The sequence below is a fragment of the Phoxinus phoxinus genome (genome assembly GCF_949152265.1).
Source record: "Phoxinus phoxinus genome assembly, chromosome: 2".
NCBI classification, from domain to species: Eukaryota; Metazoa; Chordata; class Actinopteri; order Cypriniformes; family Leuciscidae; genus Phoxinus; species Phoxinus phoxinus.
In genome coordinates, this window is record NC_136877.1 from 39,051,932 (window position 1) to 39,064,884 (window position 12,953).

At 37.9% G+C, this 12,953-nt stretch overlaps 1 protein-coding gene across 12 annotated transcripts in view; it reads left to right on the forward strand.

The window, feature by feature from the left end:
• dysf (dysferlin, limb girdle muscular dystrophy 2B (autosomal recessive)) overlaps positions 1 to 12,953 on the forward strand; it is a 76,390-nt gene that overhangs the window by 34,946 nt on the left and 28,491 nt on the right. For 9 of the 12 annotated variants that reach the window (XM_079605188.1, XM_079605185.1, XM_079605186.1 and 6 more), the window contains 9 exons: positions 1,022 to 1,203; positions 2,171 to 2,311; positions 2,765 to 2,794; positions 3,319 to 3,354; positions 3,477 to 3,518; positions 6,119 to 6,220; positions 6,382 to 6,543; positions 7,239 to 7,404; positions 7,775 to 7,848. In XM_079605188.1, the coding sequence (XP_079461314.1) occupies positions 1,022 to 1,203; positions 2,171 to 2,311; positions 2,765 to 2,794; positions 3,319 to 3,354; positions 3,477 to 3,518; positions 6,119 to 6,220; positions 6,382 to 6,543; positions 7,239 to 7,404; positions 7,775 to 7,848 (935 nt within the window). The remainder of the gene's footprint in view (positions 1 to 1,021; positions 1,204 to 2,170; positions 2,312 to 2,764; positions 2,795 to 3,318; positions 3,355 to 3,476; positions 3,519 to 6,118; positions 6,221 to 6,381; positions 6,544 to 7,238; positions 7,405 to 7,774; positions 7,849 to 12,953) is intronic. The other 3 variants (XM_079605190.1, XM_079605193.1, XM_079605184.1) reach the window with 1 other exon arrangement.

The following is a 12,953-nucleotide window of genomic DNA, read 5'->3' on the forward strand; positions in this document are numbered from 1 at the left end:
CACACAAATGTTTGGAGTAGTAGTTTACTAAAATAAAAAAATATGCCATTATTTTCTCACCCTCATGGCATTAAAATCTCATATGCTGTTATTTAATGCAGAGAAATCTGGAAGAATTTACACTGTTTTCAGTGACCGTTCATAGTGACCACAGTACTGTTGTCATGTCCCACAAAGGACAAAAAAGTAATCAACACTACTTGTGGGCTATGTTACTAGTGTTCTTTAAATCACACTGAAGCTTTGGGTCAAATTCCTGTTTTGACAAAGCTCACAAATTTGAAATTTATCACTACTATGACTACATGTCAAACATGTATTTGACAGGAAAATTGTAATTTGAAACCTAACTACATAGAGATTTGGAATGACAATGACATAATTCTTTATTTTTGGGTGAACTATCTGTTTAAAACACTCACTTAAATACATAAACACTCACACATGCACATGCTTTTGCTAAATCACTCACTTTTTTCCCCCTTTCTCTGTCTCACAACCACACATCATCTTTCAGACATTACATAGACCAAAAATGGTCTCACCCTCCCTGCACTATAACTCAGGGTATCTCTGGTTCTTTTCAGGTCCATAATTGATGTTATATTCTTGGCAACGTCACCCTCATTACAGAACCAAATAAAAACAGAAATACTTGTGTTTATTATGTTTACTGATGCATTGAAAGTCTTGTTCTGAGGAGAACGTACCGAATCACTGCCTCAGTCTTGATGGCAAACAGACTTCAATGAGTTGATGGCTGCACATCTTTCCCAACTCTTGATGCAGTTCTTTCCATTGCGTTTATCCATCTACGTGGCAATAACCTCCATCTGACCTGCCGAAGCCTTTCTCGTTTCAGTTGACAGTTTAGATCTCGTTTTTGACAGTATACAATTGCACATTACCCATGCTATTCCCACTCGATGTGAACTTGCAACTCATGCCATACTTCATCACTCATCCTGACATGAAAATGCGATGCAATTCAGTGACCTTTGATCTTTGACTCTTTGATTAGATCCCTATGCCATTGTGTCCTTCCTGCATCAGAGCCAGAAGACTGTGACTGTTCGGAACACACTCAATCCCACCTGGGACCAGACCCTCATCTTCTACGAAGTGGAAATATTTGGAGACCATCAAGTGACTGAGAAGAGCCCTCCGCACATTGTGGTGGAGCTGTACGATCAAGACACTTATGTGAGTTTCCGTTGTGTTGGGATGTGTTATTTTATAAGCAGGTGTGTTTCATGTCAAATTTGCCTTGCGTATCCAGACTTTTGACCAGCGATATGAAGTCTGGTCCGATTTACAACTTATTCTGGTTGAGAACCGCCAACTTTGTCAGGTAGAGATTATCTGACCAAAGTTCCTTTTATAGCAAGTAATTTCACTCAAAGTCATATTCATAACGCCAAGCAAGTACAGCTCTTATCTACTTGAATATGGAAAGACTGAATCCATTTAACTGTTTGACAAATGTACGTTTCAATTACGTTTATCAAATAGTATGATTCAATTATTAAAATCTGACAATGACAGTATAAAAAATTGCTCTTCTCAGTGTTGTTATTGGTAATGTTGATGAAAAATGTTGGTAACACTATAATAACTGCACGCTATTAATCATTAGTAAACAGTTAATTCATAATGTATAAAGCATTAATTGACATTAATAAGCAGTTTATAAATACAGCTATTAATGCTTTATTCTTGATTTGATTCATAAGATCACTTGTGTAAGTAAATGTAGTAAATTCAGGTAGTTATAAAGCATTTAGTAGTGGTCAGTTAACTATTTTTGTGAGCTCATCTAAAGTGAGGACTACTTGTGATTTGTAAAGCATTTACAAAGGCTCATTTAGCTTCTAAACAGAAAAAGGAAACCAACACAACACAGTTGTACAACAGAACATAAAAATTTTTTTTACTGAGCCTTTAAATCTCCTTTGACTAACACTGAAAACATTCATTCAATTATATCACAGATAGTTAGACAGTTATGGATATCAAGTTTGCTTGCTACCAAATGTTTCAAACCTAGCTGGAGTCTGGCAAACTTTGACAAAACCAGTGTTTAGCTTTTCCCCAGGAACAGTCCATTTCTTCCTCCTGTTAACCTGGTCTTGAAACAGAAAATGCTTGACACGTTATTTGACCTCTGCAGGGTGCTGATGAGTTTATGGGCCGATGTGTTTGCCAACCTTCAATGGTATCTTCCCCTCGCCTCGCCTGGTATCCCATCCAGAAAGCTGGGAAGGCTGCTGGAGAACTGCTTGCTGCTTTCGAACTGATCCGTAGAGATAAAGTAAGATTATTATCCATTCGTAGTCATTGCCATTGTGATACTGCACTAATTTTCAGTGCTCCTTGTGAAGGATACAGTCATGATACCATGATATAAGGCCATAAAGGTCAAATATAAGGCCATAAAGAGCCATCATAATTAAGATGACCTCAATGATGATTCTGTGGGATTCGTTGCGTCCTCTAGACACATCTAGCACAGCTGTTGTCTGCAGCATCTCTGTTGAAAGAGAGGCTTTTGTTATGAGTCTAACCCACAAGTGTTTACATGGCACATATCACAGCCTCTCCAGCACCACAGAGGAAGTTCAGTGGCTCCTTCACCCACGCAGTTGCATTTGTATGCATAGCGTCTGACAACATATGATTTAAAATGCAAAACCGCTCTCAGATTTTATAGTGCATCTGTGATGTGTGTTGAAATAATGTATTCATTTATTTTCTCTCCTCACAGCCTGCAGTCCATCACATCCCAGGTCAAGAGGTTAGTCATATTTCTTTAAGTTTAATCCCTTCTTTTTTGTCATCTTCTCTAAAAAACACATGTACAAACACACACACACACACACACACACACACACACACACACACACTTTCTGTTCTCCTTTAAGCCACCGCTACTCCCTGTTCTCTCAGTCAGGCACGATTGAGTAATTGGATAGAGCTGCTGTAAATGACATAAACATCACTGTATCTGAACCGGTTTCACTAGCCCTGTCTGTTTGGAGACTGGCACCGCTCTGCAACTCTCAGTTCAGGCGAACGGCCCTGTCTGGGCAATGCAGACAGCCAGGAGACTGATTGGAGATGCCAATGGAGTTTAAGAGTGCCAGAGGCCCCACCCAGTCCAGACCGGACCAGCTGGCATCTGTTAGAGTGGGATAATCACAGGGAAATTGAATTAAAGTGAACTTTTAGAGAACAGTCAAGCCACCCACCCACGCACACACACAAACAAATGCCCACACAGTAACACTTTATTTATTTTCTTTTTCTTTTTGCCCCTAGGGGGATATTTTACCACCCTCACATATCATGGATGAGGTAAGTGTTGGTAAAGGATTCAGTGAATAGACAATGAATCTTGTTTGCAGTTGTCCCAGAGCATCTCTTTCCTGTTCTCTTGTTCATTTTTCCCCTCTCTGTTTATTTTGGGCATCTTCAAGCTTGTGCTTCCAGGGTTCCTCTCTGACAGTCAACAGCAATGGGTACAATTCAGCATGCACACACATACGCAAACACATTTTACTGTATTAAGCAGGAACTTATGACTCAAAAGGGCATGTGGTTCCACCATATTAAACCAAAAGGATTCTAAAAGTCCTTCAGATCTCTATAGCAGCCAAGCGGCTCTTCAAATGTTAAAACATAACTCAATATGGAAGATAGCTGGAACCAGTAGTTAGCTCCAAATTGTCATTCCCACTGGTTTTCATTAGGCTGTAGATATGGGGTGTTGAGATCTACATTGTTTTGGGTTTTTTTTATCCCTGGTGGGTAGATTCCTCCAGAACTCTATGTACTATATACGCACCTCCTCGATTTTTACGAGGCCTGCCAAGGACAAGATCTTGTGGGAGGTGACTTGGAAATTTAGAGCCCTTTCTGATCTGTCTGTATTCCCAGCTCTCCTAACTACTGGATTCTACTTCATCTGCACAAAGATTTGTATTGTTCTGCAGTGGCATTTCAAAAAGAAACAAAGTGATGGGCTGATGGTGGAACTAACATGCTGCTATTAGACTGCATAATAGCTGCTCTTCATTAGATACAAACACACTAGGGACTTTAACACACTGGACTAGTACATGTGCTTTGTGTCGCCAATAGTAAATGAAAACATTGGCAATACATGGAAAACATGCCGCTGAAAACAAGGGTTCATGGTCTTGCACTTTTCCTTTTCCTCTGTACTCCACTTTACTGTACTTTTTTTGCTGGAACTAACTGCATGATATTATTAAGATCTAGGAATGCAATTAACTTAAATGACTGATATTAAAATTCTATAATATTTTGTCTAAACAAATCAAACACTAAAAACTAAAATCAATTGTTTTAAATGCTACAAGTGAATTTAGGCATCACAGCATTATAATGTACAGTATGAAAATACTGTTTTATTATGCACATAAATATTACATATAACATTGTTATTAAATTATTTGTGTTTTTAAATATTAACTTTAAGTGAGTTAGTAAGTGCATTCCTGTATCTCAAACAGTAGAGCATGGCACTAGCAACTCCCAGGGAATGCATGGACTAATAAATTGTACCTTGAATGCAATGAAAGTCACTTAAAAAAAAAGAGTCTGCCAAATGAATAAATGTAAGTGCAATATATTATGCATATATATGTATATATACAGTGCTGGTCAGAATTATTTGCCCCCTTGGTAAATATGATCAAAGATGTCTATTAAAAAATAAATCTGCATTGTTAATCCTTTTGATATTTTATTTACAAGAAAATTATCCATATATATATATGCATCCCTATTAAGATCTTATAAGTTCTGTTTAAACTTTGAATACAGTGGCCTTTCCGATTATGTTTGTGTCTAGAGGCTTGAGCATGTTGAGCGCTGAGTTTGTTAATCTGTGAAGTAGATTAACAATGCTTTCTTAAAGATGTTCCTTTTTTAAAGTCTCAATGAAATCAAAATGAACAATTCTCTTTTGTTTATGGAATATTGCAGCATTGATTATAAATGATTTATCCATGCACACATCATTATTTTAAATGTGCCTCGTTAATGTGTTCAAATTAACTTTCTCTCCCGCTTTGCAACAACGTAACTTCTCTGATGACGTGTTTACTGGTGTGTGGGCGGGACAACCTGTCACTCACACGAGATCACAGAAATAGTAAATCACATTGATCCAACGATCCGAACAACTCCGATAGACAAAATCAAGTTCTGCACTACATTTCTTGAAGCTGTTTCGCTCAGATATACGTCACAGTAGGGAAGAAAAGACTATCGCAACTTTTGTTCCATGCCGACTTTAATGGCGCTCTTTTAAACCCAACGTAATGAAGTTTTTAACCATGGAGAAGGTTTCAGCCATGGAGAATTTAAAACATTACAATTCGTCATGGCTGAAAGATATCTCCAAAGGTCCCTTTGCACAGAGCACCATTGTATTCAACAGTAGTACCATTCATCAAACAATTGCACTGGCTCAAACGCAGTCCTGGCTAGTCATTGTGTGTGTGCTTGTGTGCACTGTGACGTGATTGCTAACTTTGATTGGCATGTGAAGTTATGATGTTTGACTGCTATTAGTAACAAATTTCTAGTTTGTTTTCACACCCATTTTCAAATTTGGTGCGTCATGCAAATGTACTTGTAGAGAAGAACGGAAACATAGTGTTTGTGAAGTTGATCCCTCTACATGCACTCTTTGTCTCCTTCAATTACAAGAAGATAACATGGTTTTTGAAACTGTTAATGCATGTTTGCAATAAAACAAGAACTTGTATAGTATATATACGTATACGAAATATCCTTATCCTTATCAATGTTATTTTAGTATAAATTATTTTATGTTTTCATTTAAGTTATGTGCTTTTGTAATTGTTATTAGTATTTTTTTAATATTACTGTTTTTTTTATATATTTTTATTTCATTGTCATTTGTAGTTTTTTTTTAAATTATTATTAGTTTAGTGTGTACAACAATTCAAAATGTCTAATATTTGTATTTTATTTCAGCTTAAGTTAAATTAACAAACATTTTTTAATAGTTTTAGGTTTAGTTAACGATAATAACTCTAACTTATGCTTTGCCCTTTATTGTTAGTCAGAGGACTCTGATTTGCCCTATCCACCACCACTGAGGGAACCTAATGTCTACATGGTGCCACAGGGGATAAAACCTGTCCTACAGCGCACTGCTATTGAGGTGAGCCCAAAACCTAATCTCAGTTATCAATTTACACAGTTTAAAAACATTTCTAGCACAGTATAGACTTGATTTCAACCTTACAAAATGCGATTTCCCTTTTATGATTACTTTAGGCCTTTGCACCTGACGTGACAACCTTTTAACCTTTAAACTCTTAGATACTGGCGTGGGGTTTGCGTAATCTGAAGAGTTTCCAGCTGGCCACGGTGACATCTCCCAGTCTTCAGGTGGAATGTGGAGCAAGTGTGGTTCAGTCGTGCGTCATTCGAAATTCTAAGAAGAACCCTAACTTTGAAGTCAACACCCTCTTCATTGATGTCGTAAGCTCTGGATTTTGATTTGTCAGTTATTTTATACATAATTTTGTTGCAATAAAGCAGGTGCAGTTGGAAAAAATTCAACTTTAAAAATCTATTGTTCTCTATCAATCTATTGTAACTATCAAAGGTTAATAGTAAATGCAGTTGACCTTTGCCTGAGCCCTCTTCAGAGATTTCTTGTAGATTCTTCATGTAAAAAAACAGTTAAGATATCACATTTTTTTGTTACAGCACACTGCTAACCAGTTGTGACAGACTTGTATACAATGTGGTCATGGTGTCCTTCACATGGTGGATGTTTCATGAGTGATGACTGGCACAGTAACAATGTTCCCCAGCAATGAGCGTCAGTTCTTAATTCTAAAACGTAAGATAGTTTGGATTCCGTTCCAATACTCATCTAAGACTGGGAGGCATCGCATGGAAAAAATGCTGAATGACTGGGAAAGTTATTTGCAATGTCAGTCGTGGTCAGTCCTGTGCCATACCATGTCATGTTTGACTCCGTTTAGGGTGTGAAATACTTTCACAGAGGACGAGAGGAGAGAGAGAGAGAGAGAGGAAGGTTCTTTGGAATAACAACTGAAATGGAGAAATAAACAAGTCATTATGTTGCAAGTTAAAAGTTTGGAAGTCTTGCATCTCTTTACAGTATGTTCACATCTCTGCCCTTCATAATCTCTCCCACACTCTAGCGACTGCCCAAGGAAGAGCTCTACATGCCCCCATTGGTCATCAAGGTTATAGACAACCGACAGTTCGGCAGGAAGCCTGTGGTGGGCCAGTGCACAGTTCACTCACTGAATGACTTTCGCTGTCTGTCAGAGAGCCTGGAGAGAGACCCTACAGAAGAGGAATTCGGTGAGACGGAGGAAATAAGAAAATGACTTAAAAACCATTTTAACCATATTGTTCCTAACTGCACATCAAAATATACTGTATTAGAATTATTGTAAACACAACAGAAACATTTAAAGGTACGTGTTTTCTGCCAAGGGAATCAATCAATTGATCATATTGGATAAAAGTAGATCTATTTTGAGCTTTTGTTTAGGACTGGATATGAGAACTGGTTCTTATTTGGATCCAATTTTTAAAAAAAATGCAAGAATCAAATTATTTTCTTGATCCTCGGTTTTATTAACAGTTTAGAGTGTGCATTCTTCTTATAATGTAGATGAAACATTATACTTTATGTGTACAGTATTTTATGGTATATTTTAATCAACAGAGGACATTGCTCATACCCCTAGAGATGAAGTTCTGGTTGATATCGATGACAAGGAGCCTCTCATTCCTGGACAGGTATGATCTGTCTTTTTACCTGCAACTTAAAATGTCCTTCTTTTTCTTTCGCTGATTGACTTGGTGACATGTAGTGCTATATCCAGATCTCTTTGGAAAAATGGCTTTATAGCAGTCATTCATGGGGCGGCAGTGGCTCAGTGGTTCATGTAGGTTGTCTACAAGCCGGAAGGTTGTTGGTTCAATCCCCGGTTCCACTTGACCAAGTGTTGTGGTGTCCATGAGCAAGACACCTAACCCCAGCTGCTCCCGACGAGCTGGATGGCGCCTTGCATGGCTGACACCGCCGTCAGTGTATGAATGGGTGAATGTGAGGCTAAATGTAAAGTGCTTTGGTGGCCATTGGGTCTGTGAAAGTGCTATATTCTAAGGGAGCCTCAACATATCATTTAAATGAATAAAATCTAATATCTCCCCGGACATTTTATGCATTTAATGATTATACATTTTCCTAGTTTTGCTGAGCTCTGAAATATTTTATCAGGTACACGTAAAAATATGTATCCTTATTCCTTTTCCAGTAAATCAGGAGCAACTGGAAAAGTCATGTATTTGAATATTGTTGTGGACAATGCAGTCAAAAAGTTGAGAACCATTGCGTTGTAGCTATGAATACACTTTTTTCTTCTTCTTTCTGTTATGATGTTAATCTTCTTGGCTGTTAGTCAGTAGCTCATTGGTCACATAGCTTGGGTTTCTCCAGGTTTCCTTTAGAGCCTTGTTAGAATATGAGGTATGCTGTCATGGCAAGGTTAAGCACTTCTGAGTTATACACACCACTTTATAAGGTCTTCTAGGGGTAGTTTTCTCCATGCCTTTAATGGTGGAATTAAAGTGTGATTCTAGTTGTGAAACATGACAATCACATCCTGTCCATTATAAAGTCTGGGTTACGGCATTGCCCCAGAGGGACACAATGTCTTTGGCACTAAGAAAGTGAAGCTTTTGTAGACTAGTCAAAGGCTGCCTCTTGAAGGATTGAGAGGCAAGATTGCAATGGGCATCATAGTATTCCCTTTTATTCAATGAGGTATTAGTATAAGTGCTGTTTCTAAATCTAGTTTGAAATCTTTTACTTGAATTTACTTTTAGACTGTGATTTCAACATGAGATTAATTCTGAACTTCTGACCTGTAATGCTCCTGAATCATAATAATACACTGTTCACTCATTGGCCAGAGGAGAACTGGCCCCCGACTGAGCCTGGGTTTCCCCAAGGTTTTTTTCTCCATTCTGTCACCTGATGGAGTTTTGGTTCCTTGCCGCTGTTGCCTTACCTTCTGGCTTGCTTAGTTGGGGACATTTAATATTCAACAATATTATAGATCTGCCTTAAAGGTGGACGATGATGAAACTGTTTTTTTGTATTATTTTCATGTTATCACTGTGAAGCTGCTTTGATACAATCTGTATTGTAAAAAGCGCTATATAAATAAAGGTGACTTGACTTGACTATGAGATGTAAAATATTGGCCGAACTAGCCTTGTAATGTTGCTATGGTGCCATGTTAGTCAACTTACGGCATAATTGGGGGTGTGTGTGATGAAATCATGATTTCAGTAACATGATGGAATACTGTTTGGCACTAGTGTGTAGTACGATGAAGGTTTACACCATCTTGAGACAATGACACGCTTCGCTTTCTGAGAAAAGAGAGGCCAACTTTAATGACGCCTCCTCGAGCTGTCATCAATTCCCTCTCATAACTACGACCTAAAAATACTCCCAAAAAATAAATAAAAACAACATAAAAAAATTATCAAGGGGGATTAGGAAAATTGAAAAATTGTTTCCATGTCTCATCTTTAACCTCTCAGCCTTTATTTGTTCAGTCACTGGAAGTAAAACAAGACTAGAATATCAGATCCGGGCCCGCATGGCCCACTTGGTTTCCTTGGAAATGCATCGTACTCACAAACGGCAGTTTATTTAGGTTTTTGACCTTCCAGCCCGGCTGGCAGTGCTTCCCTGTGGATGTGAGATGTTCTGTTGTATGCCGAGTGGAAAGAGGAATACTTCACGCTTGCCCTTTTGAGCTCAGTTTTATAAGCCCACGCCCAGCTCTAGTTAAGAGTCATTAATGGGGATTTTTATTCTTCTGCACTTGCTACCTTTTCCGTTGATCTAATCTGAGAACAAGATTAAATTTCTTTGTATTCCACTGTATGCGACAAAGTAATGTTTTTACCTGCAATTTCTTACCCTAATTTCATCTATTTGTAATCCAATGATGAACCTGAAATGTTACTAACGTGCACGGTCCTGGACGTCAGTCCAAACTCAAGGCAATTCCGATGGCATCATTGGGGACACCACTTGTGGTTTTAATGAAATCAGTTGAATACTCAAGAAATAACCACATGTTTAACTTTGAAAATGTATTGCTGAATACTCAGTAAACATCCCCTCCAGTTCTGCTCCTGATTTCAGATGTCTCTTGACCACTGCACTTTGGGCTTGATTTATAAATATGAGGACTGCCATCAAATGGCTTATTCTTGCTAACATAAATAAAAGAGGGACCACAACCGCAGTCATCTGTGGTAGAATCCCCAATAACCCTAATTTTTGTCTATCAGAAATGTTTGATGGAATGTAGGAAGTGAAGGAACTGTGGGAAAATGGGTATGTTAACTGTTCATTTTTGGAAAAAAAGGGCTATTGTTTCACGGGCTTGGATGCACATCACATTTTGTTTTTGCTCGAGGGTGTAGTTGTTGTTTTTTTGTACATGTAGAACATGCATTTGATTAGTAGTTTTGGCAGCTCATCTTCTTTTTACGTATTCTGTTTTAATACTACAAAATGTAGCATTCATAGACGCCTCAGTTTCCTCCAGCGTGGTTTTGACATACAGTAGCACGGTCTTTCTTACCGGCCAGCTGCACTGGTTCAGAATAAAGTTTCAGGGGTCTATCGCACTAGAAGGAAAAGCAATTTGATCCATGAGCCACAATCCCGCATGACTTCTAGCATTCCAGTGGGAGCCTGTGGCTGCTGTGATCCACTCAGGAAACCAGGAAAAGCCAAAGAGGAAAATATGATCGTCTCTATGTGGCTACTGTTTGGAACCCGATTGCAGTAAATGGTCTGATACTCACTCTGTGAGATCTGGAAAGAAGATACTCAATATCTCCAATCAATATCCTGGGCACAGTAACTTTTGACTGTTTAAAAACAGAACACAAACACATGGCAAAAACATGACAAAGCCTGCATGTTCAAGCTGAATGCACAAAAATACTGGGTTGTTTCAAACCATGTTTGGATGGACAAACCCCCCAAAAAAGTAAACCTTGTGATTGTCCATATTTGACTCAAACATGGGTTGAAACAACCCAGCATTTTTTAGAGTGTGGTTAAAATACCTTATCTTTTATCTTGTCTTGAGACTTTGTTTTATGAGAATGATTCCAGTAACCATGTTTTACACAATTAACCAAAAAAATAAAACTTCCAAGAGTGCAGAATGCACAAAAATCTTCACGATTTTTTTAAATACCGGTAATGTTTTTATCGTATTTAAGCGAGGAAAAAAAAAACACACAACCATTCAAAAGTTTGGGGTAAAAACATGTTGTTGTTTTTGTCTCTTATGTTAACAAAGGCTAAATTTATTTGATCAAAAATACAGTAAACAGAGTACTATTGTGAAATACAATTACAATAAAAAATTAAAAATAAACGTTTAAATTGTAATATATTTGAAAGTGTTTAATTTCTGTACTGACGGCTGAATTTTCAGCCTTCAGTGTCACATGATCCTTTTTTATTCAGAATCTTGAATCAAGAAACAATTCTTATTATCAATGTTGAAAACAGCTTTTCAATGTTTTGTGGAAACCATGATGCTTTCCCCCCAGGATTCTTTGATAAATAGAATGTTAAAAAGAACAGCATTTATTTAAAATAGAAATCTTTTGTCAAATTATAAATGTTTTTACTTTTACTTTTGATTGCTTTATTGTATTCTTGCTGAATAAAAGTATTAATTTCTTTAAAAACAAACTTACTGTCCCAAAACTTTCGAATGGTTTAGTTGTTTTTGTACATTTATGTTGTATGTCCTGATTCAGGTGCCTGAATCGCAGCTGTGATGTTGTCAGGGATATGTTCAGTGTTCTAGTCTTTTCAATCTAAAAAAAAAGTTTCCTTTCAGTTTAGTCTAGTTAATTCCCTTGTTAGTTGCCTTAGTTACTAATGATTTTCACCTGTGTCTAGTTTAGATGCCTTTGTTTGTCCCCTGTAAATATAGTCCTGTGTTACAGTTGTTCCCTGTCAGTTATTGTCTTTAGTTAGTATGTGGATTATGCTGTTGCTGCTACTTCTATTTTTCTTCTGAGTGGTTCTCTATGTGGATTAAATGGTACCTGCTTCAATAGTTTTGCAGTGGACCATACACAACATGACAATTGTATAGTCTTGATAGTCAGTTGCATCCCCCACAGCCTTTTACTCATAACTGGCCTCCATGATCGAGAATTGCGACATGCAAATTGCATTCTACAGACAGCGTGTGCCAGTGGACTGAAATATATTGTTTTGTTTTTCTTTATTCCCCCTTAAGCATTATAACTTAATATATTCACCTCTAATGCCTTGTATTTTGTGTTTGGTGGTGTACAGAGTGGTACATCAAGCTGGTCTGAACTCCCCTGTGCATTAAATGTAACTCGAACCCCATCATCTCCCCAAAGACTTTACTTTGGCTTGGCCCAGACCCTGATACTATCCCTAGCGGTCTCATAAAAAACGCTCCCTGGATCAGGTTCGTCACTTAAAGCAGGTTTTTGATGAGGCCAAACACAACCTCATAGGGGAAAGTAACACCAATCCGGTGGCTTTGTGGATTTGCCACGGTTTTGAGTGGGTTAAACGATATACTTCAGAAACAGGGCGCTAAAAGCAAGTGCCCATGTAGAGAAGCTTTGAAGAGGTTTCTGAGGTTAAACTTGAGGGAGAACTACTGAAAAGGTTTGATTTTGATCCTACGTCTTGGTGGCTTCGCCCAAAGCCCTTTAGACAGCAAGAGAGTCAAACAGCCCTACTAATGTGTGTACTTCAAAATGTTCTGTAATGCAACTCCTCTAGTTGGAGGACAACA